The sequence below is a fragment of the Aedes albopictus genome, chromosome 3 (assembly GCF_035046485.1).
Source record: "Aedes albopictus strain Foshan chromosome 3, AalbF5, whole genome shotgun sequence".
Taxonomy (NCBI): Eukaryota; Metazoa; Arthropoda; class Insecta; order Diptera; family Culicidae; genus Aedes; species Aedes albopictus.
The window spans coordinates 104,334,397-104,362,369 of record NC_085138.1 but is presented as its reverse complement, the minus strand read 5'-3'; the positions used below and the strand labels follow the sequence as shown (position 1 = coordinate 104,362,369).

General features: G+C 41.2%; 2 protein-coding genes across 2 annotated transcripts; one reads left to right on the top strand and one right to left on the bottom strand.

The window, feature by feature from the left end:
- The first annotated feature begins 26 nt into the window (after positions 1-26).
- On the top strand, positions 27-6,368 carry LOC109415518 (general odorant-binding protein 72-like). Its single transcript, XM_029875038.2, has 5 exons — positions 27-408; positions 486-564; positions 5,773-5,861; positions 5,928-6,039; positions 6,105-6,368. Exons 1-5 carry the CDS (start codon positions 331-333, stop codon positions 6,188-6,190), a joined length of 444 nt encoding a protein of 147 aa, XP_029730898.1. The 5' UTR covers positions 27-330; the 3' UTR covers positions 6,191-6,368.
- LOC109400802 (general odorant-binding protein 72) lies at positions 6,349-27,885 on the bottom strand. The gene is made up of 4 exons (XM_019673301.3): positions 27,714-27,885; positions 27,459-27,626; positions 6,659-6,770; positions 6,349-6,580 (listed from the first exon to the last, which is right to left on the bottom strand). Exons 1-4 carry the CDS (start codon positions 27,789-27,791, stop codon positions 6,495-6,497), a joined length of 444 nt encoding a protein of 147 aa, XP_019528846.3. The 5' UTR covers positions 27,792-27,885; the 3' UTR covers positions 6,349-6,494.
- Positions 27,886-27,973: the final 88 nt, after the last annotated feature.

The window sequence follows — 27,973 nt, the reverse complement described above, 5'->3', positions numbered from 1 at the left end:
AATCCCAACCCCACCGACAGCTAACCCCTCAGTTTGCTTTCAACAACCCATCTCAATCAAAACTGATTATCCAATAAATCTCAAGTGCAATCTAAACAGCGAACGATTGAGGGATTCACCCTCCTACAACGGCGACGACGATGACTTGTTGAAGCCGTCATCGCTATCGTACCTTACCTGTCGCATCAACGAACGGTTGCCGCTCGCGTACCTACAATTCAACGGAAAATCCCCTCCCCCACAATTAACAGCCCTGGGTGGAAAACACGAAACGATGAAGACCCTCGCCTCACCTGGCACCTCGTGATATAGCGTGTCTATAGAACGAGCATGGAACGCAATCGGACGATTATGCTACTGCTGACGATCACCCTAATATTGTGCACCCAATTCGGCGAACATGAATGCGTAGGTGTTTGGTAGAAAATGGTAGGTAGTGCTTAATAGTGTTCTAAAACGGAGCCGTTTTTTCATGTCGCTTCCAGGCCGTCACCAAGGAACAAATGGAGAAGACGGGCAAGTTGTTCCGACAGGTGTGTCAGCCGAAACATAAAATGTCGGATGGTAAGCTTATATTATATTTTTACCAAAAAATATAGAATAATTGGTGATTCAAATTCAGCAATGTATACGCCGTACCGTAGTACATAGCTTACGCTTACTCGAGACTATTGCCGAGTGACTTGACATCATCCTCGACAATGCCAGAATGGCTATGCTTGCCCTTTTGCAGGGATATTCCACGTGTCTAGCGAATTTCAGATTATCGTCGATCATGACCCCCCCCCCCTCTTTCTTCAGTAAGCGCCGTTCACTTCCTTTGCAGCGCTATCTCGGCCGAACTGGTTATCCGAGAAGCCAGAGTCATGTCGGTCTAGGTAGTTTCCCGGCAGTGTCCAGAAGGCAGATAGGTCGGTGAAGAAGCATGCCCTCTACGGTCTGTGAAGATCACAAGAGGAACCCCTTGGTGGAACTCTGATCTGGCGAAACTTAGGAAACAATGTAGAAAGAGTTGGAACAGACGACGTTCGGCTGGTTCGGAGGCTTTCAGGTCGGCTCGCAAGGCCTACAAGAAAGCTCTCCGGTCTGCTGAACGATCCGGCTGGAAACACCTTTGTACAAATGTTTCCAATTTGAGTGAAGTCAGTCGGTTTAAACAAAATCCTTGCGAAATGTAAGGATTTCCGAGTGAACGAACTTCGTTCGCCAAATGGCGATCTGACTTCCTCTGATGAAGAAGTTCTGGAATGCTTATTCAGCACACACTTCCCTGGATGTGTGGATATTACATCTTTGGATGAACCTGATGTCTTTTCTTGTAGTTACGATTCCCTGGCTTCGGCTGGGAGTATTGTAACTATAGAATCGATTGAGTGGCCACTTAATAGCTTTGCTCCTTTCAAATCTCCTGGGGCAGATGGGATTTATCCTATTTTGCTTCAGAAGGGATTTGATCATTTCAAACATGTTTTGGAAAAAAAAATATTGTTTGCAGTTTTGCTACAGGGTATATTCCCAAAACCTGGCGGGGTATTACTGTGAAGTTTATTCCGAAAGTGGGCCGTGCGTCGTATGAAGAAGCAAAGAGTTTCAGACCTATCAGTTTGACCTCTTTTCTTCTGAAATGCTTAGAACGCATTGTGGATCATCACATCCGTGATGTTCATCTGGCCAACGTGCCTCTTCATGTGAACCAACATGCCTACCAATCTGGTAAGTCCACTGTCACTCTTTTACACAAGATTGTTTACGATATCGAGAAAGCATTCGCTCAAAAGCAATCTTGTTTGGGTGTTTTCTTAAATATCGAGGGTGCCTTTGACAACGTGCCTTTCGATGCCATATTGGAAGCCGCACGGGGTCGTGGCATATCACCTATGATCTCCAATTGGATTCACCAAATGCTCAAAAACCGACATCTCTTCTCGACATTGCGTCAAGCGGCGATTAGGAAATTGAGTGTTTGTGGATGCCCCCAAGGGGGAGTCTTGTCACTGCTTTTGTGGAATCTCGTAGCAGATACAATTCAATAATAGCTGGCAACTCAATAATAGCGATTTTCCTACTTATGGTTTTGCCGACAACTACCTAGCATTGTTAGTTGGTATGTGCATCACCACCCTTTTCGACCTGATGCAAAGCGCCCTTCAGGTAGTTGAGGGTTGGTGTCGCCAATATGGCCTTTCAATTAATCCGAATAAAACATCTATTGATGATTTTGTGGCTATATCGGTCTCTTTCTACTCATAGTATAAGGGAGTAGAGATCAAAGTGGATAATGAAATGATAGATATGATAGAATTCGCTAGGTAGCGAACAAGTGTGAAAATTTTATAGAAGGTGAAATTAGGCAAGTAGGCCATGTATTGAACGAATACATCGAATGCGTGAAACTTCTGCCGTGCGACCTGTGCTTTTAAACAGATCGGCTTGGTTGGTAGTTCATACCACCTTACCAAGACTGGCAAAAGTTTCAGGCACCCGACTGCCTATGTATTGTCCTGTTTTTATGATGACGGCATCGTTTGTTACAATGATGGCTCCCTTTTCGAAGGTCGAGCAGGTACTGGCGTTTATTCTCGTGAGCTAAGGCTGCGTCAGTCTTATTCACTTGATAGACACTGCACCGTTTTTCAGGCCGAAATCTTTGCTCTTATGTGCGGAGTGCAATCAGCACTTCAGCAGCACGTAATGGGCAAAGTAATATACTTCTGTTCAGATAGCCAGGCTGCTATTAAAGCACTTGCATCGGCCAACTCTAGGTCGAAGATAGTTATCGCTTGTCGAACTCAAATCGAGGAGCTGAATTCAGCAAACGCTGTTCACCTTGTATGGGTGCCTGGCCATTCTTCCATCGCTAGAAATGAATTGGCTGATGAGTTAGCTCGCACTGGAGCATCACATGACTTCATTGGCCCTGAGCCAGCTATTCCGATATCGAAGTGTTGGGTAAAGCTTCAGATTCACACCTGGGTTGCTGCACAACACAGACAATACTGGAATAGTTTGGAGTCATGTCGTCAAACCAAATTGTATTGTACTTAGCCATCTCCAAGGTGGCGAAGTATCTTACAAATCTGTCAAAGCAGAATTGCAGCATTCTAGTTAAAGCATTGACTGGCCACTGCCGACTCAGCTATCACATGGCGAATATTGAGCAAGCTGATTCATTTGCATGTGATAGCTGTGAATCCGATTATGGAACTTCGTATCATTTGATATGATAGCGCAACTGCGTTTCCGAGTATTCGGTAAACACTTCAGGGCGCTGTTTGATCCCATTGTGGTACGCTTATGCGTTAGTATCCTCTTCCAGGGTACTTTTCCTATTTCCCAACCTGTCCTTATCCCCATCCTTATCCTTATTTCCTTCCTTTTCCCTCCAGTAGATGATGAAATAGGCTATTATTTTGGCGATGGCACAAATGTCCCAAATGGAGGATAACGTGCCTCTGGAGCCGGCCTTCTGATACCTGATACCTATAGGAAGAAGAAGAAGAATAGCGATGATGTTTTGAAAAATCCCTATCACTATAACACAGGGGAAGATTTTAAAGTGCCTCTATAAAATCTAAAACAAAAACTAATTAAAAACGGTTTGATATAGGTGATATGCCATGACCCCGGACGGACTACACATTTAACATATAAATTTAAATTTAACATTTTTTTTCTTAATAAGGTACTTAATTTGTAGTCCGTCCAAAGTCTAACACCGTACATCAAAATGTTCTTAATTAGATTTTGTTTTAGATTTTATAGAGGCATTTTAAAATCTTCCCCTGTGTTATGGGGATAGAGATTATTCAAAAACATCATCGTTTTTCTTCTTCTTCTTCATGCAGCATCAAGTCATCAATGATGTAGCGCGCTAGTTTTGAATAGCAAACACGTGCTGCATGTAACAACCGAGAGTGAATGGGGGCAGATGTCCTTATCTTGCTTTCGTTAGCTGAAACCGCAACTAAATTAAGTTTTACCGTTTCATGGTCTTCTACAAAGTTGTCCCTGATGGTATCAACTACTATTTTGTCAATTATGAGCCAAATCAAACTCTTCAAACCAGCGTGCTAAATGAGAGACTGGAGGTCATCCAATTTCCCATACATTTGGACTGAAGATCCCATACAAACCTTCAACTCATTTGCACCAGCTCAGTTTGAGCTGAAATTTGCACAGATTATTCTCCTTATCCAAAGGCACGACTCTAGGGGGTGCCCCGTGAATTTTCCCAACTTTTGTTTCTCGCCATACAAATGTGGGCCGATCTAGTCCGCACCGGTCATCTGTCTCCACTTGTAGAACATCCATCTGCTCACTGCAGCGGTGGGTCCACCAGCGCCTCGTAGTGGCGATCTCGCCAAACCACCATGCGCGAACGGGTTCAACGCCGCTCCCTCCGCTGCTGCTGCTCACCCAGTCACGTAGTTGTGCCTACAGGCAGCTTACACTAGAGAGAGTCGCCTTCGCCGTTAGGGCTATCACCTGCCTTCGCCCAGTACCTCCTGAGCTAGTGCCTTGTAGGAGGTGCCCTTCTTGGCCGCTTCCTTCTTCAGCACTAGCATCATCTCTCCAGTCCTGGTGCGCCGGATGCTTTTTACATTCTCGCCCTGTAACTAACCGCATTTACTTGCACTCATCAAACACACGCTTCACTCTTCGGTCAGAAAGTCGCACTCCTTCGTGGCCAGGGCCATCGACTTGCGAAGCTTCAGAAGACCTTGCTTGAGGTCCTTGCTGATGTTGCTCCGTGTATCATCAGCTCATCGAGCTGCTCGACGACTACCAACATTTTCGGTAGCCCACTTTCGTTGCGGTTCAGCGCTCACGTGAGGTCAGCGTCACGTTGGAAATGTCTGAATGTTGGGAAACGGCAATTTGACAAAGGTTTACATTGATGCGTGGATGTCGTTTAATATGTAAATATGAGATTTTGTGTGTTAACATTACTGACGACCGTGGGTTGCCTTTTTGTAGGCGTAATATGATAGATTGATGTGCACTGAAAAAATATATCACATATCCAATGGAAAATTTCCATTAGTTTGGCTATATAACTGTTATTGGATTCCCCGATGAAAATTTCTTCGGAAACATCACATGAAATCAATACGGTCTATGGAAAACATTAGAAAATCACATAGCTTCTATTGGAAAATCACATAACTTCGCAAAATCTATGTGATATTCCCATAAAATTCAATGGACGCGCATATGAAAACAGTCCATGTGAAAATCAGATGAAAACAATGTGAAAACTTTTTTCAGTGTGAAGTTGTTAGGAAGGAGAACGACTTATTCATTCGGTTTCTGGTTCTAGCGATGGCTATGAATGTATGAGTTACATATGAAGAAAAGAGGAAAAATTACATAGACACACACAAAACACAAAGCAGGAGGATAGAGACGTATCATACTCTACAGCTGCTTCAGGCCGCATATCGAACGGACATATTATCACCGACGAACCGACGTGACAGTGGTGTTTCAAAACTGTCCCCCCTCAATTTAACGGTCGGCTAACAAAGCGAGCGAACCCTTCTGTCAAATCAGCGCAGACGCGAACCTCTTCCTATATGAACACCCGGGGGTTTGGGGTAAAGGTAGTAAATCATCGCGAACCGTTATAGAGGTGGCGATAGTGTTCGGCTATTTTTCATCATGGCGTCGCGGACAGCAAATTTGAATTTGTTTGTTCTAGCTGTCACGTCGGTTCGTCGGTGATATTATCGTCTACCGTGTGAATAATGGTATATTTTCGTCTTCCTCTAGATGTTCTTGAAGCCGGTAAAAACGGTGTCTTCCCCGATACGAAGGACTTTAAATGCTACATCAGTTGCCTGCTCGATATGATGCAAGTGGTACGTTCATTAGACCATTAAGATTAGTTTCAGATCTGATTCATTAAATTTTTGCAAACATCCTAGACAAAACGAGGGAAGATCAGCTATGAGAAGTCCTTGAAACAAATCGATCAACTACTTCCAGATGACTTGAAACCCGCTTTCCGTCAAGGATTGGAGGCTTGCAAAGATGTCGGTGAGTAACTTGCGTTACATGCATTTTTGTGCTTCTAGTAATCCAAAGTACTTATCATTCCACAGCCTCGGGAATCAAAGATCATTGTGATTCAGCCTACGTTCTACTGAACTGCTTCTACAAAAACAATCCAGAATTCATGTTACCCTGAATAATGTGTTGACCCTTGCTATCGTTTATGGAATCGAGTATGGAATCACGCTTTCAAAATATAGTAAATGTGATATATGTGTTAGTCATTTTGTATGTATTTGTTGTACCCTGTAGAACTGCACCACGTAACGTAATTGACGTTTTGAAATAAAGATCGATGTTTTATTCATGCTTTATTCATGCTTGCAATTTATTTATATATCACTAAAACTATAATAGGTACCTATTAAATTAACTAAACAATAATATTGGGACCACCAATATAAATACAACAGCAGCAGGAAAACCTTATGTGTTTGCGTTCAAGCAAAGAAATACTTGGGATTGTTCTGATGCAAACACTTGACCAGCGCCCAAGCTGCTTCACAGTTGTTCTTGATACCGTCCGCTAGAAACAAAATCAGACAGACCAAATTCATTCCAGAATTATTGTAATGGTTTTAATTTTAAATTCTTCTTGACTTACCTGAATTTCGGCAAATATCGAATGCCTTTTTGGTAGGTTCTCCTATTTCTACCGGGATGAGTAGGTCTACCTGCTTGATGGCACCATCGGCATTCACCTTACCTTTGCGCATCTGAAAAGGAAAGTAGAAAATAAGTAGCAGAAACGGACATATGCGAAGTCATCGAAAGGTGGAAGTAGCCATTCGTCGAACACCTGAATAACATGGATAACGGTCTAAGTCATCGGAGAAAATAGCTACTACAATTTGTTAACCTCAAAGACATACTGAGCAATGAACGGAGAAGTTGATGTCAGGGTCAGTCTACGCGTGGGAATTTACCAAATAGCTTTCGTGAATGGCAGATCGTTCAAAATTTTGCCGTAGTTACATGTTGAAGGCTGTTCGGGCCCGTTTGGAAGTTTACCATCAATGTTAACTTCTTTTCCCGATCAGCCTAGAAAGCTGTGTAGTGTCGGTACCCGATCAGAAAGGCATAACAAAATTATAACCGATTAAGTTATTTATTTCAAAGATTTTTCATAACAGAATGAGTTATAAAATTCGCCGGTTAGGTGTTAAAATAACAAAAATTATAACTAAAATTGCTCTAGTCATAACATAATTATAACAGGTCTTGATACAATTATAACAAGCTTATAACAAAATGAGATATAAAAAATCAATCAAATTATATCACATGTTGTTATAAAGCAGTTATAAATATATTGGGTAAAAATTAAGTAGAGTAAAAATTAACTCATTTTTGGGGTATCAATTTTTAGAGTGAAATTTTATTTTTTGTAAAAAGTTACTGGCATCAAAAAACTTCTCCACATAGTATACATAAAACCCAGGGATTCGAACCTACGACGGCTAGAACCTAGAACAGGAGCTCGTCGTTTTTACCAGTGAGGCCATCACAGCACTTGAAGTGAGGGGCGATATATGCTGAAATGGTTCTTCATATTGGTAGCTCCTCTATAAATAGACTCGCTGATCCAACATACCGGAGAGGGAAAGTATGACGTCACCATACCCAGTTATGACGTCACCATGCACGTTATTACAGCCCATTTAGTCCCTCAGCTTCAATGTCGTGTGCGCTCGTTGTGCACTAGAGCCATCGTTCACTACTTCGGAGCTGGAGCCCACATCGCTGTACCAACGAGAATGGACGTCACACGAAACTGTTTTTAATACAGTTAATAGCAATTATATCTTCGTGTTATTAACTAAGTTGAACAGATAGCTAATGACTTTCAAATAGTGAAAAGTGTGTAACTAAGCACTAGTTGCGCCAGCGTTTATTTAAATGTTTAAAGCGTTTTTCGGAATGTTTTATTTCATTATTATTAATTAAAGATGTTCCTTCTGCAAAGTTGTTCAGTAGTATTATGGCGCTTAAGTGGTGAATGTTTCGGTAGGAATATACCGCAAATTCTCGCAGGAATATTCCCTTGGAGGGATTTATGCGAGGTTTTTTAAAAGGATAGAAAAAAGCATTTCCATAATGAGTCATTGGTGTAATTGTCGATAAAATTTGTAAAGAAACCTTTTGATAAATACTTGGAGTAATTTGTTTTCGAACACAGCGCGTTCAGGAAATCCAAAGGGATATCAAAACACTTCGTTTCGCTGTTGAACTGAATATTTTATTAACTTTAACAAAACAACTACACTTCATTTGCCAGTACATAACTATTTTGATCGGCAGATATGCATACACAGATTATCTATGCGGAAAAAAGCTGTAGTTAATTGTAGTGATATTTACAACAGAGACTGAGTGACCACATACTAAGAAATTTCTAAGAAATTGGAATTGGATTGAATAGTTTAACTTTAAAACTAGAATTTTTTTAATTACTGAGATCCTTCAGAATTTCTGATGCATTTTCCCTGATGGAGAATCCTTTAAAGAATTTGTGATGCCATAGGCTGAAGTTATTTGCTAAGAATGTCTTAAAGAATCTCCCTTTTGGATTTTCTGAAGAAATTCTCAAGGGAGGAAATGTATGTTGGATTTAAAACTTAAGTTAAACCTTGCGGGAAATCTCTATCATGAATGATCTGTATACTGTACAATTGAATTCATATAAGTAGTTTAAGTTGAGAGCTCCGACAGATCAAAAGTGACGTAATCTGGTCGGTGAAATATAATTGGTGAATTGGAATGTGTTTTCGTGTTCTATGATCAGTGATGATGGTTCATAAGCAGTGCCGGATTTAGGCTTCGGGGGGCCCGGGGCAAACCGTATGAAGTGGGCCCCCAAAAACAAGATTTTGAATATGTATACCGTACATCAACTTTTTCTTTTCAATTGTTTATTATTCGTTTTTTTTTGCTGATTTTTGTGGTTTAGGAAGAAACTATGTCACTCAACTGTTTTGTTCATTCGAATGATGAATGTTTCATTTATTTTTTATTTTTTTATGATGAAATATTAAAAACCTTCAGTTGCAATTCTCCAAAATATCGACCGATGATTCTAACAAATGAAAAAAAATGTTACGAACAAGCATTCTAATATTTATGCTAAAATGTCAAGATTCCGCATACAGGTTTACAGTGTAAATGTAATCTTATTCAGATCGTAGATATATTTTAAACTATCATCCGAATTTAAAAGATTTATGACAATTTTACAAATTAGCGTTGCAGCGTACTGCAAAATTCTACGAGTGAACAAAGTCAGGATTGTAGGGGGTAACTGTAGCAATAACACTGTAAAAACATTGTTCTGAGATGTTTTTAAAAACTAGGTTTCCAAAACTGTCCCAAATTTCTTGAACTTCTCCAGGAATCGTTATCTTCTCTTTCCCTTGATAACATCTGTCCTCAACGAACTAATGCAGATGGGTACTGATGGCACCACTGCGCTCTAGAACTGGATTGGCTGCGGGTGACGTATGGGTTGACAGATCTCTTGACAATTAGAAGCTGGTGACGAAGAAAACCGAAAGGAAAACGAAAAGGCTACAAAAAGTTGGTTTGATAGCGTGGCAAATTTGTTATTCTAAATTAAATTACTTTCTTTATTATATTAACTATTATCTACACATTGTGAGTATTTACATTCTTCATACTAGTTTATTATGTAACTAACGATGTGAATTCTTAGGTTGTAGTCACAATCTCTATACAGTTCTTGTTTGGATTTGGTATTTCATATGAAGGAAACCATCAATGTAAGCCGGAATGATATTCTAAAATTTATTGAAAATTTGTTACTTATATGGAATAAATCTACTCTCATCAATTTTTGAGCTACACCCAATAAAACTGGTTTGCTGCAAAAAAGGTTTTACTTTTACCCGTCCGAACAAAACTCAAAAATTGATGATGAGTGGTAATGAAGATGATTCTAACCTCAATGCCACCAGCTATGACTGCGGACTTTGCGATCAGCCGAATCACGCAGACCGACAGATGGTATACTGCGATGTCTGTAAGCGCTGGTTCCACTTTTCCTGCGTGGACGTCACAGACGAGATCAAAGATGTGTCGTGGACCTGCGAGGCTTGCAGAAATATCACGGCGAGTGACCCTGGATACAAAACTAGCGAGCTGTGGATAGCCAACGAAAAGGAGCAACAAGAAGCCGACGAAGCCCATAAGCAAAACCTGGAACTGATGAAACAGATCAAGCTGCGGAATTTCCAACGGGAGCTGGAGCGCCAAGAACAAACGCGACTTGCGGAGCTTGAACTAGAGCGAGAGATGCAGCAGATGAAGAGGATGGCTGAAGCAAGGTTCCAGAAAAGGAAGGAGGAAATATCCGAAGATCACAGACGGTCGAATACTACTGCCATTGGAGCTACGAGCAGCAAAGAGGCAAACAACGATGCTGTAAACGACAGGATGTTGGGGGATCGACCGCAAAATCCGGCGAAACAAGCGCAACAACAAGAAACCGTTGATCGCCGAGGCGCCTATCCGAAAAATTCTACACCTGTTGGCGTCGAGCCAAGAAGCAATCAACCAGCGAATAGTGCATCCGGGCTGAATCTATCTCCACTAAGATGTCGGCCGGCGCTCTGTAGAACCCTTGATGGAGCAACTACAAGATTCCAGTCACACCACGATCAGCACTCCTCGAGTGAAGACAGCGAATTCAGCAACGACGATGACCACCGGGAGCTACGAGAAGAACCTGGTTTAACCAAGGCACAACTCGCCGCTCGAAAAGGACCATTTCAAAAGTTGCCGGTCTTCACCGGACGGCCTGAAGAGTGGCCACTATTTTACAGTAGTTGGTGCAACAGCAACAAAGCGTGTAACTGGTCGAATCTGGAGAATCTTGGCAGATTGCAGGAAAGCATAAAAGGAGTTGCTCTCGAAGCGGTTAGAAGCAGGTTATTGCTTCCACAAACCGTACCGGCAGTCATCGAAACCCTGAGGAACCTCTATGGCAGACCGGAGCTTCTTCTCCAAACATTAGTGTCAAAAGCTAGAAAGGCAGAACCTCCTAGAATCGATCGACTGCAAACGTTCATCAAATTCGGGGTCGTTGTACAGCAACTAAGTGATCACCTCATTGCTGCTGGCCTCCGGGATCACCTGATTAATCCTATGCTAATTCAGGAGTTAGTGGACAAGTTACCTTCGACCACCAAGCTCGAATGGGTGCGCTATAAACGACGGCAAGTGGAAGTGACTTTGACTACGTTTGCGGATTTTCTATCGGAAATAGTCGCCGATGCCAGCGAAGTAACGCTCTTCGGAGAGATGCATCTGGAGCAGACCCAGCGAATTGGAAAAGACAAGCGAGATTCGAAGCGAAGAGAGAAACATCCAGAAGGATTTTTGCACACACACATAGGTGAAATGGATAATCAGCGATCAAGTGGCACAGTGTCTTCCACTTCAGATGCTCGGTTTATCAAAAAACCGGAACAACGGGATGAAGGTCGAAAGCCGTGCCGAATCTGTAATCGAACAGACCATCGAGTCAGGTACTGTGAAGATTTCAGCAAACTCTCCTGGGAACAGCGAATGAATGAAGTCAATCGGTGGAAATTATGCAATATTTGCCTCAACGAACATGGTCAAGTGCGATGCCGATTCAAGATAAAATGTAACATTGGGTCGTGTGAAGAACGTCATCATCCGTTACTTCATCCACCAAACAACCAACGCCCGACGGTACCGCTGACAACTGATTGTAACGTACACGAGGTGCATGTACAGCAACCCATCATATTTCGAATGGTTCCGGTTAGGCTGACTAATGGCGATCGGTCTGTGGACGTACTCGCCTTTCTCGACGAAGGCGCATCCTACTCATTCGTAGAAAAATCAGTGGTGGATCTGATCAAGTTGGAAGGAGTTTCCCAGCCAATTGTGGTAAAGTGGACGGCAGGAATAACACGAGTTGAACGCGAGTCCAAAGCAGTTCATCTCTCGATCGCGGGAAGAAACTCGGCCGAAACGTTTGTTTTAAAAAATGTGCACACCGTTGATCAACTGGAGCTACCAAAACAGACATTGGACTTCTCCACCGTCGCAGCGAAATATCGACACTTGAAAGGGCTGCCAGTATCCGACTATCGAAACGGATCTCCCAAAATATTGATTGGACTGAAACATCTCCACGTCTATGCACCTTTAGAGTCACGTATCGGCAATATCGGAGAACCGATTGCAGTCCGTACACATCTTGGTTGGACGGTCTATGGACCACAAGAAGGAGTTGAAGCGTCAGCAGGATTTGGAGGTCACCACGAAGTTAAAAATGCGGCAGATGTTGATCTCCACGAACTACTTCGAAGTCACTATGTTTTGGAACAATCTGGAATCTCAGTGACTATGCTGCCAGAATCAGCGGCGGACCGTCGTGCTAGAGATTTGCTGGAAAAGACCACTGTTCGGGTTGGAGATCGGTACGAAACTGGTCTGTTGTGGAAGGAGGACAATCCGCAACTGCCGGACAGTTTCCCCATGGCGGTCAAGCGTATGAAAAATCTGGAAAAAAGGCTGTCCAAGAACCCAGAGCTGCAGCAGAACGTGTCCAAGCAAATCGAAGATTACTTAAAAAAGGGGTATGCGCACAAACTCACCGCACAAGATTTGGAAGATGCGGTACCTGGAAAAGTATGGTACCTTCCGCTGAATGTGGTACTCAACCCGAAGAAGCCTTCTAAGGTACGCCTAGTGTGGGATGCGGCGGCAGCGGTGAATGGTTCGTCGTTGAATTCTGCACTACTCAAGGGCCCGGATCTGTTAACAAATCTACCCGTCGTTCTGTACCATTTCCGTGAACGACCAATTGCCTTTGGGGGCGATATTATGGAAATGTATCACCAGATTCGAATTCGGCGAAGTGACAAGCAATCCCAGCGTTTCCTCTATCGTAATGATCCGTTTGGTCCACCTCAAACCTACGTTATGGATGTGGCAACGTTTGGTTCGACTTCATCGCCATGCTCTGCGCAGTACATTAAAAATAAGAATGCGCAGGCTTACGCTGAGCAATACCCGGATGCAGTCGAGGCAATCGTCGACAAACATTATGTCGACGATTATTTAGATAGCACCGATGCTGTTGACCAAGCTGTAAAGCGGGCTCTCGAGGTAAGAATGATTCATTCCAAAGCTGGATTTCACATCCGCAGCTGGGTTTCCAACTCGTCCGTTTTCCTCGATAAGATGGGTGAACCCAGATCAAACCACCTTGTGCACTTCAGTTCCAAAGCCAGCTCTACAGAAAGGGTTCTAGGAGTTTCTTGGGATCCGTCGGAAGATGTGTTCCTGTTCTCGACAACATTCCGCAACGATTTGGAACCGTTTGTCACCGGTGATGTACGACCAACGAAGCGTCAAGTGTCCAGCTGTGTTATGAGCTTATTTGACCCACATGGATACCTATCGCCTCTTACAATTCATGGAAAACTCATCATCCAGGACTTGTGGCGCTCTGGATGCGCATGGGATGATAAAATCGACGACGAATCCGCATCTAAATGGCAGCGATGGACCGCAGAAATTCCAACGATTGAAGCTATAAGAATCCCTCGCTGCTATTTTTCTTCAGCATCCCCAATTGATCACGATACGTTGCAACTGCATGTTTTCGCCGATGCAAGCGAAAACGCTTATGGCTGTGTGGCTTATCTTCGAGCGGTGGTTAACGGCCAACCCCGGACAGCGCTGGTTGCATCTAAAGCAAAAGTTGCTCCGTTGCAACATTTGTCTATTCCCCGGCTCGAATTGTTAGCAGCGGTACTTGGAGCTAGGTTGTCTGAATCCATCAAGGCAGGCCACTCACTCCCTATAGGAAGAACCTTGCTTTGGATTGACTCTCGCACAGTGCTGGCCTGGATTCAATCCGACCACAGAAAATATAAGCAGTTTGTGGCTTTTCGCATAGGTGAGATCCTCACCCACACAACCACCGACGATTGGCGCTGGATTCCCGGTAAGATGAATATCGCTGATGCACTGACCAAATGGAAATCTTGTCATCCTCTGGACCCGAATGGTGAATATGTAAATGGTCCAGAATTCTTGCTTTATCCGGAGCATCATTGGCCGTCACAAGAAGTAGTAGTGCCTAACCCGAAGGAAGAGCTTCGCGCGGTTCATCTTTTCCACGAAATTGTTCTGTCGCAAGAAGTCGTAGATACTACTCGCTTCTCGTCTTGGAGAACTCTTGTCCGATCCATCATCTGCGTGTTCCGATTTATTGCAAATTGCCGGAAGAAGAAGCAAGGAGAAACCATCGCAGCCGTACCAGCAACATCGAAACTGTTGGAGATCGTCAAACGTCCTGTGGTGGGGGTCGTAATACCGTTCACACAAGGTGAATATTCTCGTGCTGAAAATGTCCTATGGCGAACAGCGCAACAAGAAGCGTTTGGAGATGAGTTGAAAACCCTTTCCAAAAATCGAGATCTGCCAGTCGAAAAGATGCATCCTTTAGAACGTTGCAGCCCACTGTTCAAACTGTCCCCGCTGTTAGACGAACATAACGTAATAAGGATGGAAGGAAGGTCCGCTTATGCTGAGTTTGTTCCCTTCGAGTTGAAGTTTCCCGTTGTGTTGCCGAAGAACCACGACGTGACGAAGAAATTATTGATGTCCTACCACCAGAAATTCGGTCACGGCAATCGAGAAACGGTCGTAAATGAAGTACGCCAACGCTTCTATATCCCAAATTTACGAGCAGCGGTGCTACAGGTGTCAAAAGACTGCGTTTGGTGCAGAGTCCACAAGTGTCGCCCTACTACTCCAAGAATGGCACCATTGCCCAACCAACGGCTCTCTCCAAGAATGCGACCATTTAGCTTCGTGGGAATTGATTATTTTGGACCGGTCCACGTAACGGTCGGAAGGCGCTCAGAAAAGCGATGGGTTGCATTGATGACTTGCTTGACTACCAGGGCCGTTCACATGGAGGTAGCACATAATCTCACTAGTCAATCCTGTATTATGGCTATACGCAGGTTCATGTGTCGCAGAGGAGTACCACTAGAATTTTTTTCGGATAATGGTACCAATTTTCAGGCCGTTAGCAAAGAGTTTGGTCTGATTGGTCGGAAGATTGACACCGATTGTGCGGAAGCTTTCACCGATGCGCGAACACAGTGGAATTTCAATCCACCCTCAGCACCCCACATGGGCGGGTGCTGGGAACGCTTGGTTAGATCCGCAAAAACAGTAATGAAGGCGTTCGAGGATGGCCGACGACTAACGGACGAAATGTTGTTGACCGTTTTAGCTGAGACTGAAGAAATTATAAACTCTCGGCCGTTAACCTACATGCCCCAGGAATCTGCAGAGGCGGAAGCGTTAACCCCTAACCACTTCCTTCGAGGGTTTCCGCCTGATGAACGCAAATTTCCACACGTGGATGTAGATCCTGCTGCAGCCTTAAGAGACGAGTATCAAAGATCACAACAGTTAGCCGACGTTATATGGGATCGCTGGATTAGAGAGTACATCCCCACTATTAACCAGCGCACAAAATGGTATGGAGAGTGTAACCCGCTTGCCGAAGGAGATTTGGTCTACGTTACGGACGGAGACAGCAGAAGAACTTGGGTTCGTGGGATTGTAGAACGTTTAATACATGGAAAAGACGGACGAGTACGTCAGGCCCTAGTCAGGACCAACCGAAGACTTCTCCGTCGGGCAGTAACTAAGCTGGCGGTGCTGGAACTCGGAGGTAAATCTGGCCAAGTTGGCGAACGCCGCGAACCCGGACCAGAGTTACGGGCGGGGGAAATGATGGCACCACTGCGCTCTAGAACTGGATTGGCTGCGGGTGACGTATGGGTTGACAGATCTCTTGACAATTAGAAGCTGGTGACGAAGAAAACCGAAAGGAAAACGAAAAGGCTACAAAAAGTTGGTTTGATAGCGTGGCAAATTTGTTATTCTAAATTAAATTACTTTCTTTATTATATTAACTATTATCTACACATTGTGAGTATTTACATTCTTCATACTAGTTTATTATGTAACTAACGATGTGAATTCTTAGGTTGTAGTCACAATCTCTATACAGTTCTTGTTTGGATTTGGTATTTCATATGAAGGAAACCATCAATGTAAGCCGGAATGATATTCTAAAATTTATTGAAAATTTGTTACTTATATGGAATAAATCTACTCTTTTCAGTTTTGAGCTACACCCAATAAAACTGGTTTGCTGCAAAAAAGGTTTTACTTTTACCCGTCCGAACAGGTACAAAGCAGTTATTTGATAGAGATGCTTTTTTGTTGTAATGTTAAGTCTTAAAACAGTTTTTCAATTGAATTCAACAAGAACTCCATGGGGTTTTATAGAAACTCGCGTAGACTCGCGTACTTCATTTTACCTGATTATTGAATACTGTTATACCTATCTAGATATGTGTTTGCTGCAACCAAGCATTAAAACCGATCCCTCAAATAAGTCATTCTGGGAAATACACTTCAATTCTACGGTTGAATTGCTTAGCAGTTAAAATAATGTGTTTTTTTTTTTTAATTTAATCGAGAGAGCAACATTTTTTGGCACCAAAAAAATATGAAACTAAGTTTTGATGTGAAGATATAAAAAAATATGAAACTTTGGATTTTCAAGTGAAAATTCAGATATGAAATAATCTGGATACCGTTAAAGAACTCAATTATAACTACACTAGGACATGTACAAAATGCAATTGTCTCTTGTAGGGCATTTTATGTTTTGATGAAGAAAATATATAGTGCTTCAGGATTCTTGGGGGGCCCCTCTGATCGGGGGGCCTGGGGCACTTGCCCCCTTTGCCCCCCCTTAAATCCGGGCCTGTTCATAAGAGTGGTTTACTTGAGATCTCAACATGTATATGAACTAATCTTCCAACAAATCTTTGGGGCAAAATTCTTTGAAGAATTCAAAGAGGAGGTCATGGAAAAAGTCATGGAGGAATTGTTGAAGAATTCCTTAGAGGATTACCCGAAAGCATACGTGGAGGAATTTCTTATGGAAACTCTCGGAGAGATCTCTGGAAGAACTTCTAGTGAGCTCCCTAGAAGACCTATAATAGAAATACTTTTAATATCCCTAGAAATATTCCCTGAAAGCCCTCCGTGGTCATCCATAATAAACATTCAACCTGTAAGACATGTACAAAATCCTGTAAACAAATGTAAACGCCGCAGTTCAATTACATATAACATTTTCCAATTGAGAGCCTAGGACTTCTCGACAACTTCGCTGATGAGTGATGATCCGAACTTCCTAGGACAGCAGAGTAATGAGATTTATCATATCAAACATCTCATAGTAGTGAAATTTTGCTTACAATTGTACACCATTCGTGAATTTCAAGAATCTGAACAACTTTGCTAAATATACGAACTGTGCAGGTGATCTGGATCATGATAAGAAACATTTAAAATTACCCAATATCATCACGTAATGGTGGAGTTGCTTATCTCTGTACAAATTTGATGAAGACATGAGCTTTTTTGGTAGTTCATATAATAAAGGATATCAACAATTGTGTATTTTCTAAACACAATGGCGCTATACAGCGGTTAATTTACGCACTAAACACTACCAAAAAATATTGATTAGTTACAAATTCCATTTTAAAAATTATTACTGAGTTTGTTATAATGTTGATGTAATGATGATCAAATCACATATTCATTTATTGTAACTGACTTTGTTAGAACCTTGAAATAATACAAACTAGTTTTCGTACCGATTCCAAAAAATATATCTAAATATAACAAACCTTGATATAGATATCAACCGTTGATATAATTATGTTATGTTTTTGTTATGCCTTTCTGATCGGGTAGCGGTTGTCTCAATTGGCTAAGAATAACACTACGGACCGCCTGCTCCAGTGGTAAGAGTCCACTAAACGGGTGACCCCTAATTCATGGTGTTATGCGGCTTTATGCTTACCGTGCCAAGGAATGAATGGTTAGTGGGGTCTAATAAAAACCTAACCACAAATGGAGCCTGTGGAGCCTCCGCAGTATTACGCTTTTACGGCGCTAACCGGAGCAATAGTGCAGTGGACCTTGCGTTTCTCCGAGATAATCAGTTGCCCTTCTTAAGTCTTAAATTTGAGGCTAAATAAGGGCAAAATTATTCAAATGTTGTAAATTAGCTTACATTACTACCTTTATGGTTTCGCTTAATGCGTTTTCGCCGTTGGCGTTTTTCAATTGACACCGATTTGGTTTGTCGTTGATGTTTCCTTCTTGTGCTGTGATTGTGAAGAGTGTAATCCTGTCTAGTTTGGGTAGTGGCTACGGCTAGGAAACCTCAGATCAATTTTCAGCGTAAGAAGCGTGCGTAGCTCAAGTGGCTCTACTTCGAAAAGTTCATTTTCGTAGGGTAACTTCTGTATAGGTTACCTTGTGAACCCAGTTTGCTTGTTTCATTATAAATGAAGTGTGGTGCCTCGAGCATGCTATATCTTAGAATAACGTTAACAGTATGCTTCTACATTTCCTTATGGATGCCTTCAAGCAAGCTCTTGTATTCATCATCTTTTCGCTGTCATTTGGCAGTATTGCTACGATGATTGCATCATCTGAAGTAGCTCAAACATTAATTTGAGATGCTTAAGTTGGATGGATTATTTAGGATTACTTCATGGATAACTTAACATAGAATTGCACCTACCTAACTCATGAGTTGACTGAGTGGCATGTGTTAGATGAGGAGTCTCCATTTGACCTTCTTTGCACTTTTGAGTGTTCCTTCGCTAAATTTGCGTATTCAGGCGATCCTGCTCAACAAACTAGGGAACCTGTACTAATTGGTTGCGTCCACATTTTATGGATAACTCGCTTCCATAGCTACTCCAAGAGAGTTTCATTGTGCTTTTGTACCTACAACGCCCTCCATTGTGGTATACCATAACTATTGCTTTGAAAGAAGCTTGTCCTCTGCGGTCTGTACGGACCGTAATAGGTATTCCTGAATGGAACTCTGATCTGTTCAAGTTCAAGATATCTTCGGATAAACAATTCTTTTGTATAGTTACGAATCTCTAGCTTCCGCTTGAGAATTATAGATATATAATAGACTTAGTGGGCCCTAAAAAGCTCTGCTTACTTCAAATCTCCAGGTGCAAATGGGGGTTTGTCTTATTTTTCTCCAAAGGGATATGAGTATTTCAAACATGTTTTAAACTCTTGTAGTTTGCTATTGGGTATTTTCATGGCGTGAAATTACTTTATAGTTTTATCCCGAAAGGGTGCGTGCGTTATATAAAGAAGGAATGAGTTCCAGATTCATCTGGTTACCTCGTTCTTTCTCAAATGCTACAAACGCATTGTCGATTATCACATCTGTGATGTTCGTCTGGCTGACATGCCTTTTCATGTGAACTCACATGCTTCCAAATTTGGGATGTCCACAGTGACTCTTTTACACAAAGTTGTATACGTTTTCAAGAAAGTACTCGCTCAAACGTAGTTTTTGCTTTCTTGAATATTGAGGATGCTTTCGATGACGTGCCTTTCAATGTCATTTTGAAAGAGGCATGACGTCACAAGCTAACTCCAATGAGCTATAAGCTCTCTTTACGCTTATGCGTTTTACAATGTCCTTTTCAGGGCACTGATTAAACTCGTTGTGGTATGGGCTATGAGCTCTCAATGCGCTTATGCGTTCATTCCCTCTTCTAGGGCACCCCTTCCTATTTCATCACCTTTTCCTTTCCTAATCCCATTCCATCCCTTGTCCCATTCCCTCAGGTAAATGATGAAATAGGCTTATATGTATGGCGATGGCACAAATGTCCCAAATGGAAGATAACGTGCCTCTGGAGCCGGTCTTCTGATACCTGATACCAGAACTTTGCCGTAGTTACATAACCAGCTGATCAACCGTTTCTTAAACTAAAGTTAAAAAATCAAGATGAATCTCTGAATCCCTAAAACCGAAAGAATTCCCAATAAAACCCAGTAGGTAGAAATCGATGTTATAAGCGAACTTCAAAAACACTTTCAAATTTTTGTTACCGTGATGATTTCATCATCAAAAATTCTATAAATATTCAAATTTCTGCATAAAATTTAACTTTTCGGAAGTAACATTTAGTATAGAATTTGCATACTTTCAGGCGTTAGATTCTAAAATTGTATACTAGAATAATTAAAAAAAAGTAAACTTTAGTTAAATAAAAGTTTAGTATACCTTTTCACATTCTGGGCTGGTTAATCCAGGTAGAAAAAATATGTTCAGCACTTACAAAGGCATTTCACTGACTGATCAATTTCGCCCCGAAAGTAAAACTTTATTTTTTATTCTAAATAATTTTTATTATATGTAATAAAATGATTTGCACTAAAAGTTTCAACCTCGTTGACTCATGAAAAGTATGGTCGTACTTGTTTTGAAGCATTCCCAACTAACCATCACAATCCACAAACAAGCACGCATGCTGAATTGATGTTTTATAATAATAACGATGGGGTCTCCAGTTAGCCTAGTGGTTAAGGCTTTGGATCGCGGTTTCGATTTCTGTTCCGGTCGGGATAATTTTCTCGACTACCTGGGCATAGTGTATCATTGTCCTTGCCTCACAATATACAAATTCATGCAATGGCAGGTAAAGAAAGCCCTTCAATTAATAACTGTGGGAGTGCTCAAAAGAACACTAAGTCGAAGCGAGGCAGGCCAAGTCCCAGTGGGGACGTCGAGCCACAGAGAAGAGGAAGAAGAAGAATAATAACGATAGCTGAACCAAAGTTATGCTGTACATGTTACTGTACATATGCTTTTTCTACTGAAAATGTAGCCAATGTTCAACATTTCGTATCAGTTTTAACAAGGATAATTTGAACACTTTTCAAGAGTTTAATAAGTTTTCTGTTCGATTTGCAGTAATTACTTAACAAAATGGTTTAACAAGACCTTTTTTCTGCTTCTTGTTCAGCTTATGTATAAGTTAGCACATAATGTATTTTTCACAAGTCATATAAGCGCTTTCATTTCATCATACTTCGACTGAGAATACAGAATGCAAAACACGTGTTTTTTTTACTGAACAGCAGCTGAATTAATATGTTGTTCAGTTGTTAACCATAATGTTGTGCTAATTCACCACTGCTGAATAGGAGTAGAAGTGTTGTTATTATTAATCCACGGGAAGTTTATGTTTTGGTTTTAGTGCTTCAATTCATTATCTCTAGGATGGCGCATAGAGGAAGGCATGCGGCTGGTAATCGACGGGTCTTGAGTTCGAAACTTGATTTTGGTAAATTTATTTGTAGTTATTATTTCATAACAGTTGTTCATAGCCTAAGTGCCAATCATAAAATCTCAATTGAGTTTAACCTGATTGATTAATATTCAGAAATTAGTTCTCAAAAACTGCGAAAAATGATCAATTTCATCTAAAATTACGGTGTGCCAAGAGAAATCCCTTCATAAATTCAGGAAGGAATCAATAAAAGAATCCCAGTAAGGCATTTTAATTAATACCAGGATGAATACCTTATACAGTTATTGGAAAACCCGGACACAAACACAGAAGTAATTTCTATAAAATTGCCCGGGAGAAACAACTTATTTCCTTAGATAAATCAATGAAGGAATCCCGGAAAAAAATCACTGAAAGAATTGCGATGAGATATCAGGCCAAACATTTCAATAGGTCCTATCTGCATTTGAGAGGCTCTCTTTGTTCACTTTCTCTTTCAATTATTGCAATGTAATGGTACACTTTTCAACAACTTTTGCAGTACAAATCAAAAGACGATTGGTTTGACCATCGTTCAATGCAAAGAGACAATCATAATACAAATTAACAGTTGAGATATTAACGAAAGAGAGGGAAACCAAAGAGAGCCTCTCTTCTGCAGATTGGACCTTTAGACATGTTTGGCCTGATATCTAAAAAAAATCTTGCAGGAATCACTAAAGGAATCCCGGCAGAAATTCTTAAATGAGGAATCAATCAAGGAATCCCGGGACGAGCATTTGCAGTAATACCAGAAGGAACTCCTAACTGAATTATTGAGAAAAATCCCTGGAAATACCCAGAAATCCAAGAGAAATCTACAAAGATATTACCAGAGGAAAGAATCTTGCAGGAAAGGCTGAAAGTAGCCCGGGAAGAATCAGCGATGGAATCGCGAAAATAATCTCGAGAGATCCTTGAAGGAATTGTTGACGGACACCTGGACGAAAATTTCGTAATATCAGAAGGAATGCCGGGAGAAACCGCTGGAAGAATCTTAGGAAGAATCCCTGTAGGAATCCGGGAAGAATTCTTGTTGAATGCCGGGATGAATGGGTGAAGGAGGAATCCCTTCTAGAATATTGGGAAGAATACTTGCAAGAAATCCAGGAGCAATTCCTGACGAAACCCCCCGAAGATTTTTTTTTATCTGTATTAACGAGATTTTTAGCACTAGGCTAGTTCATCTCGGGACCCACACTTAACTTCCCTTCCGAAGGAAGAACTCACATTTTGCGAGTTTATCGGGAGTGGGATTCGATCCCAGGTTCTCGGCGTGATAGTCAAGTGTTCTAATCATCACACCAGGTCCGCTCCACAACCCTAGAAAAATGCTTGAAGGAATTCAGAGTAAAATTCTGTGAGGAATTCGATAAAAAAAACATGAGAGGAACTCCTAGAGGATTCTCGATGGCAGATCTGGCAGAATTACGTAACGAATCTTGGTAGGAATTCCAGAAAAAATCTATGGAGAGATATCAGGAGGAAATGCCTTTTTATGGCCATATAATGTAGACCATAGGTTCCCAAACTTTTCGGGTGCGCGACCCCCCTTTACCAGCAGACGTACTTTTCGCGACCCACCATAGAAATTCTCTCATTTGTTGTCTGTTACAGTAAAATATTCAACTGTCCCTCGCGACCCCCTGGATGAAGGCCAGCGACCCCCCTGGGGGGTCGCGACCCACAGTTTGGGAAACTATGATGTAGACCAATATATCCGAGCATCAGTGCCACCTATCCACTTATCCGCGAGCGGTAATGGCGGCGGCGGGCATATCCAACCGGTTCGGATTTTGACGTTTCGTGGGGGAAAGTCAAAACAGTTTCATGCTCCTCCTCACCCCTTCACCCACCGTTCGGTGGCGCCAACCGATTGCGATCCCCAAGAAACGTCAAAATTCGAATCGGTTATTTGTGCCCGCCGCCGCCATTACCGCTCGCGGATAAGTGGATAGTGCGATACTTTTTAACTAGAAACCAACACATGCCAATCGAGCACTTTAATGCTTCAACGGCATTGTTGAAGACGCCATCTTTATGTCTCTTCACTAAGGTGGTATCACGAAGCCCGTAGTGTTGCAAAGTTCAGTGATTCCCAATCTTGAGTCACGGATCGCAAAAATGTCTCAATGTGAGGACAAATCTGACCCCCAATCTGGGGTCAGGATTCACGCGAAAAATTCAATGACAAAGTGAAAATGCTTCTGGTAATTTGCGCCTCAAAAATAAATAACTGGCCAAACAAATCTGGCGTTCGATTTGAATAGGTCGTATCAGCATAAGAATCACAGCAAACATACGACCTATTCAAATCGAAAGCCAGAAATCTCCTATGCCCGTGTACACTCAGAAATAAAAGTATACTTGGAATTACTATTATTTATGCATTTTGTATCCCCATCTCTCTCACTCTCTTTCTGTTTTCATGCTATCTGCCGTTTAGCCTGGGGTGAAGAGAAGTGTTTCGTCAACCCAGGCGAAGCACCAGATAGCATGAAAACAGAAAGAGAGTGAGAGAGATGCGGATACAAAATGCATAAATAATAGTAATTCCGTGTATACTTTTATTTCTGAGTGTTGATGTCGGCTTAAAATAGCACAACGGAAGGAAAAACTTTGGGCCTTATTACATTTCATACCTTGGTAAAAGTCACAGGTCTCGATTTGGTTCTAGCCGAGATGGATATCGAAACAAGGAAAAATGGGTTAGTATTCCTAATCTTTTATTCTGTGCTCTCTGTTTAAGGCAATAGAGATATAAGGGTTTCACTTTGTTCTCACATTTTCGGTTCTTTAGAAATTTGCATCGCCCGTGACACGAAATTGGTTGTAATTATAAAGCCTTGCAACACCACTATATTAACAATACCGTAAAATGGGGTAACTTTGATAGTTTTTCAGCGAATTTTCTCAATATTTTTACATGTAACGGTATTTCTCCGAGTTTTATATTTTTAAAACAAGTACTGCGGTATCAGTTATCAATTGCAGTTGAAAGATTCGATAATCTGAAATATTTTGGATAACTTTTAGTTTTTCATGTAACCGAAAATCAGATTTTCATTTTGGGGTAACTTTGATAATACCCTAAAAACACATCAAATCTCAAAAAATAATCACAGATTGTAATCTTAGGAGTATGCACATGATGAGAGGAGGTTTGTGGAACATATTAGATATAATTTTCATATCAAAACATTGATTTTTTACTAAATTCTACATATAAAAATGAGTTTGTGAAGTATTGAGTGCAAAATAGAATAAATTTAGCTATCAAAAATCATTATCTTTGTAATAATAAATGCTTAACGGTACATCTACATACAATTACATGCTCGCTCGCTCGCTCGCTTCTTGGCGTAACGTCCTCATTGGGACAAAGCCTGCTTCTCAGCTTAGTGTTCTATGAGCACTTCCACAGTTATTAACTGAGAGCTTCCTCTGCCAATGACCATTTTACATGCGTATATCGTGTGGCAGGCACGAAGATACTCTATGCCCAAGGAAGTCAAGGAAATTTGCTTCACGGAAAGATCCTGGACCGACCGGGAATCGAACCCGTCACCCTCAGCATGGTCGTGCTGAATACCCGTGCGTTTACCGCCTCGGCTATATGGGCCCTACATGCTATTCATGGTAAGTTTTCTTTTTTTGGTAGTTTTTAATGTTTTATTAACAAATTTTGAACAACACATATTTATCTATATGAAATTACAAGGGCATTGCATACTTTTAGGCGTTTATCAATGTATGAAGATTAATATCCCAATTTATAAAATTGCTTCCATTTCGTAAAAACACGCTTCGTTAAGAGATTCAAGGCCAAATTTGGAATCTACTATGATGAATCTATCGAGAATAAAAGTCCTTTCATTGGAAAAATAGTTTTAACGAAGTCATATAGCAGATTGTTTGAAGGGGTTGATAAATGACAAAAATATCAACAATTTTTAATTTTTGTCCAAAACGTTGTATATAAACTAGATTTTAATGAAAATACGTCTAAGATGAGCTTTCATATGATAGAATTGATTTACGTTTACCTTTTTCTTAACTAGTTGAAGGAGTCATAGTTATAAGATAAATTACACAATGCCTGCCGCACTATTAAAGTTACCCGCATTATCAAAGATACCCCGTTTTACGGTACTACTTCTTGAGATGACCTATCCAAAACCTCGTTTTTTAACTTTTCCAGTTTTTGAGGAATCAACGTGGCCCAGGTAGCCGATGTGGTAAACTCATGGGCATTCAGCGTGCCCTTTCTGAGGATGATGGGTTCGATTCCCGGTTGGTCAAGGAAGTTTTTTGAATCGAAATTTCCTTGTCTTGCTTGGGCACAAAGTATTTTCGTGCCTGCAACACGAAATATCAACCCGAAATAGTCATTGGCAGAAGAAGCTCTCAGTTAATAACTGTGTAAGTGCTCATAGTTGGGACATTACGCCAAAAATAAGAAGAAACTTTGCGACATCACAATATTGTAAAAAAGTGAACCTTGACCCAAAGAATCCTTAAAACATTCCTACGTTGTCCTCATACTTTCGGTTCCAGAAAAATGAGCATGGTTCGGGAATACTGAGCTTTGCAACATCTCTATATTGGGAATAGCGCTCATTGGGTCACAGAATCTGAAAACCGTTTTCACTTTTACCTCACACTTTTGGTTCTTGAGAAATTCGTATGGCCCGTGATCCCATAGTGGAAACTACTGAGATATGTCAAACAGTTTCATAGGTGATACTGCTGCACTACTACATCTTCGTAGTACTGTCGATTTTCTTGATAAAATCGAATAGCTTGTTACCACAGATTGAGAACCACTGCACTGAATTTAGCGCATTTAGTTCACCACTGGACTATCGCACTAGTTTTCACGAGTGCGAAAACGCTAATAAAAGTGCGCGATTGCATCAAATCAACTCGGTCAGAGAAGAGAAGGGCATCTCAGAACAAACCGACCACACGAAAAGTGATAAATTTTAGGCGTGAAAAATCGACTCGATTTATTTTGCTTCTGCCTATTTCGTTTCCATCGTGCATAAACGTCAAAACAACTGCATGGCTCAACGTGTATTGATTAGTAGACATACCATAGATGTTTTTTGCAATTGCAGGCTGTTATGAAGCATAATAATGATGTTTTACCAAATTTTCTTAATTATCATAATGATATTAAACATATTCCCACCACTATTGTACCGCGTGCCTTATTTACGGTTTAAGAGATAAGCAACTTTGACTGTATCCTCGAAATACATTCTAGTTAAACATAATCTTTTTGCGAATCAGTTTTTGAGTTGGTGTACCTGCCTCCGAAATACTTTGTTCATTCGTGTCAACACGGTTGAAAATTTCCGTGTAAAAAGTGTGACTTCAACCGCTAGGTGTCGCGACCAACAGCATGAAATATTTATCAATTTCTGACTCCGTAGATGACCTTCTCTTCTCTGACTCGGTGTCTTCAGAGCACTTGTTCTCCATAGATTGAAGAAATAGTGCGCCGAAGACATCAACCTGATTTGATGCAATCGCGCACTTTTATTTACGCTTTCGCACTTATAATGTCGCAGTTCGCAGTCCAGTAGTGAACTAAATGCGGTATATTAATTTTCACGGGTTATTGGACGCTATCTCCTGTCAAAATTCATTCATTAAATCGGCTCGTAAAACGAACTATAGAATGACTGGAAGGGAAAGTGGCGGGGGAAATAAGTCTATGGTGGCGTCATGTTCCAATTTTGACAGGTCGTTTGAAAAGGGAATTTATATGAATGTGACAGATAACCACTGTTACAATTATGACATTGACACCACTCTCCCTTCCAGTCACTCTAATTTATTATAGTTAACTTAATAAGGCCTGATTAAGTACACAGGGTCTAATATCTGATAAGGAAAGAACTCAAGAAACAACATCAGTTTGACACTAATGAAAATTCGATAGAGTCAAACAAGATGTTTGAGCATTGGTTTTTTTTTTGGACAAATATTTGACCCTGTGTACAAACAGCTTATGTAAGTTAAAACTTATCAAAATTTTGAAACGTATCTCGTTTACGCACAGAGCATTATCAAACATTATCAAACCAGAAATTTCTTCAGTTAATCCAGGACTCCCTTACTTACCGCCTGCATCATTTCCAGCACACAGTTGGCGTAACATTTGAGGTCCTTATTCTCGCCAAATTCTCCTCGCCCCAAACCATCGACCAGATCCATGGGGGCTTTCGTCTTTCCAATACACACGCCACGCATCATTTCGCTCGCTTTGGCCATCTGCTCCATGGTCGATTTCTGATGCGCGTTCATTGAGGTGACACAAAAAAAAAACTTAAATTGATACAGATTGTGGAACGAGGACAATTCAGTTCAAATATTTACACTTTCGATTAGCTGCACGGATAACAACAGGACTCCCAGCAGAACCAGGAACGCAAATTTCCCTCTATGCAAACCCATTTTCTTGGGACTGTGCTATGGATGCAACCTGAATTGAATCCAATTTGAAAAGATCGATATGCATGCACCCACTAATGGGGTTTGTTTTATTGATGGGACATTTTTATACAGCACAATGAGTCGGGCACCCGGCAGGAAGCTCCGTTTGATCATAACCATTTGACCGAGTTGTGTTAGGCAAA

Coding starts and splice junctions, on each gene's coding strand:
- LOC109400802 (XM_019673301.3), bottom strand. CDS start 27,791: ATGGGTTTGCATAGAGGGAAATTTGCGTTCCTGGTTCTGCTGGGAGTC. Junction 27,627..27,713: donor CCGTGCAGCTAATCGAAAGT/GTAAATATTTGA, acceptor AACGCGCATCAG/AAATCGACCATGGAGCAGAT. Junction 6,771..27,458: donor TGCTGGAAATGATGCAGGCG/GTAAGTAAGGGA, acceptor TTTCCTTTTCAG/ATGCGCAAAGGTAAGGTGAA.
- LOC109415518 (XM_029875038.2), top strand. CDS start 331: ATGGAACGCAATCGGACGATTATGCTACTGCTGACGATCACCCTAATA. Junction 565..5,772: donor GAAACATAAAATGTCGGATG/GTAAGCTTATAT, acceptor GTCTTCCTCTAG/ATGTTCTTGAAGCCGGTAAA. Junction 5,862..5,927: donor TGCTCGATATGATGCAAGTG/GTACGTTCATTA, acceptor CAAACATCCTAG/ACAAAACGAGGGAAGATCAG.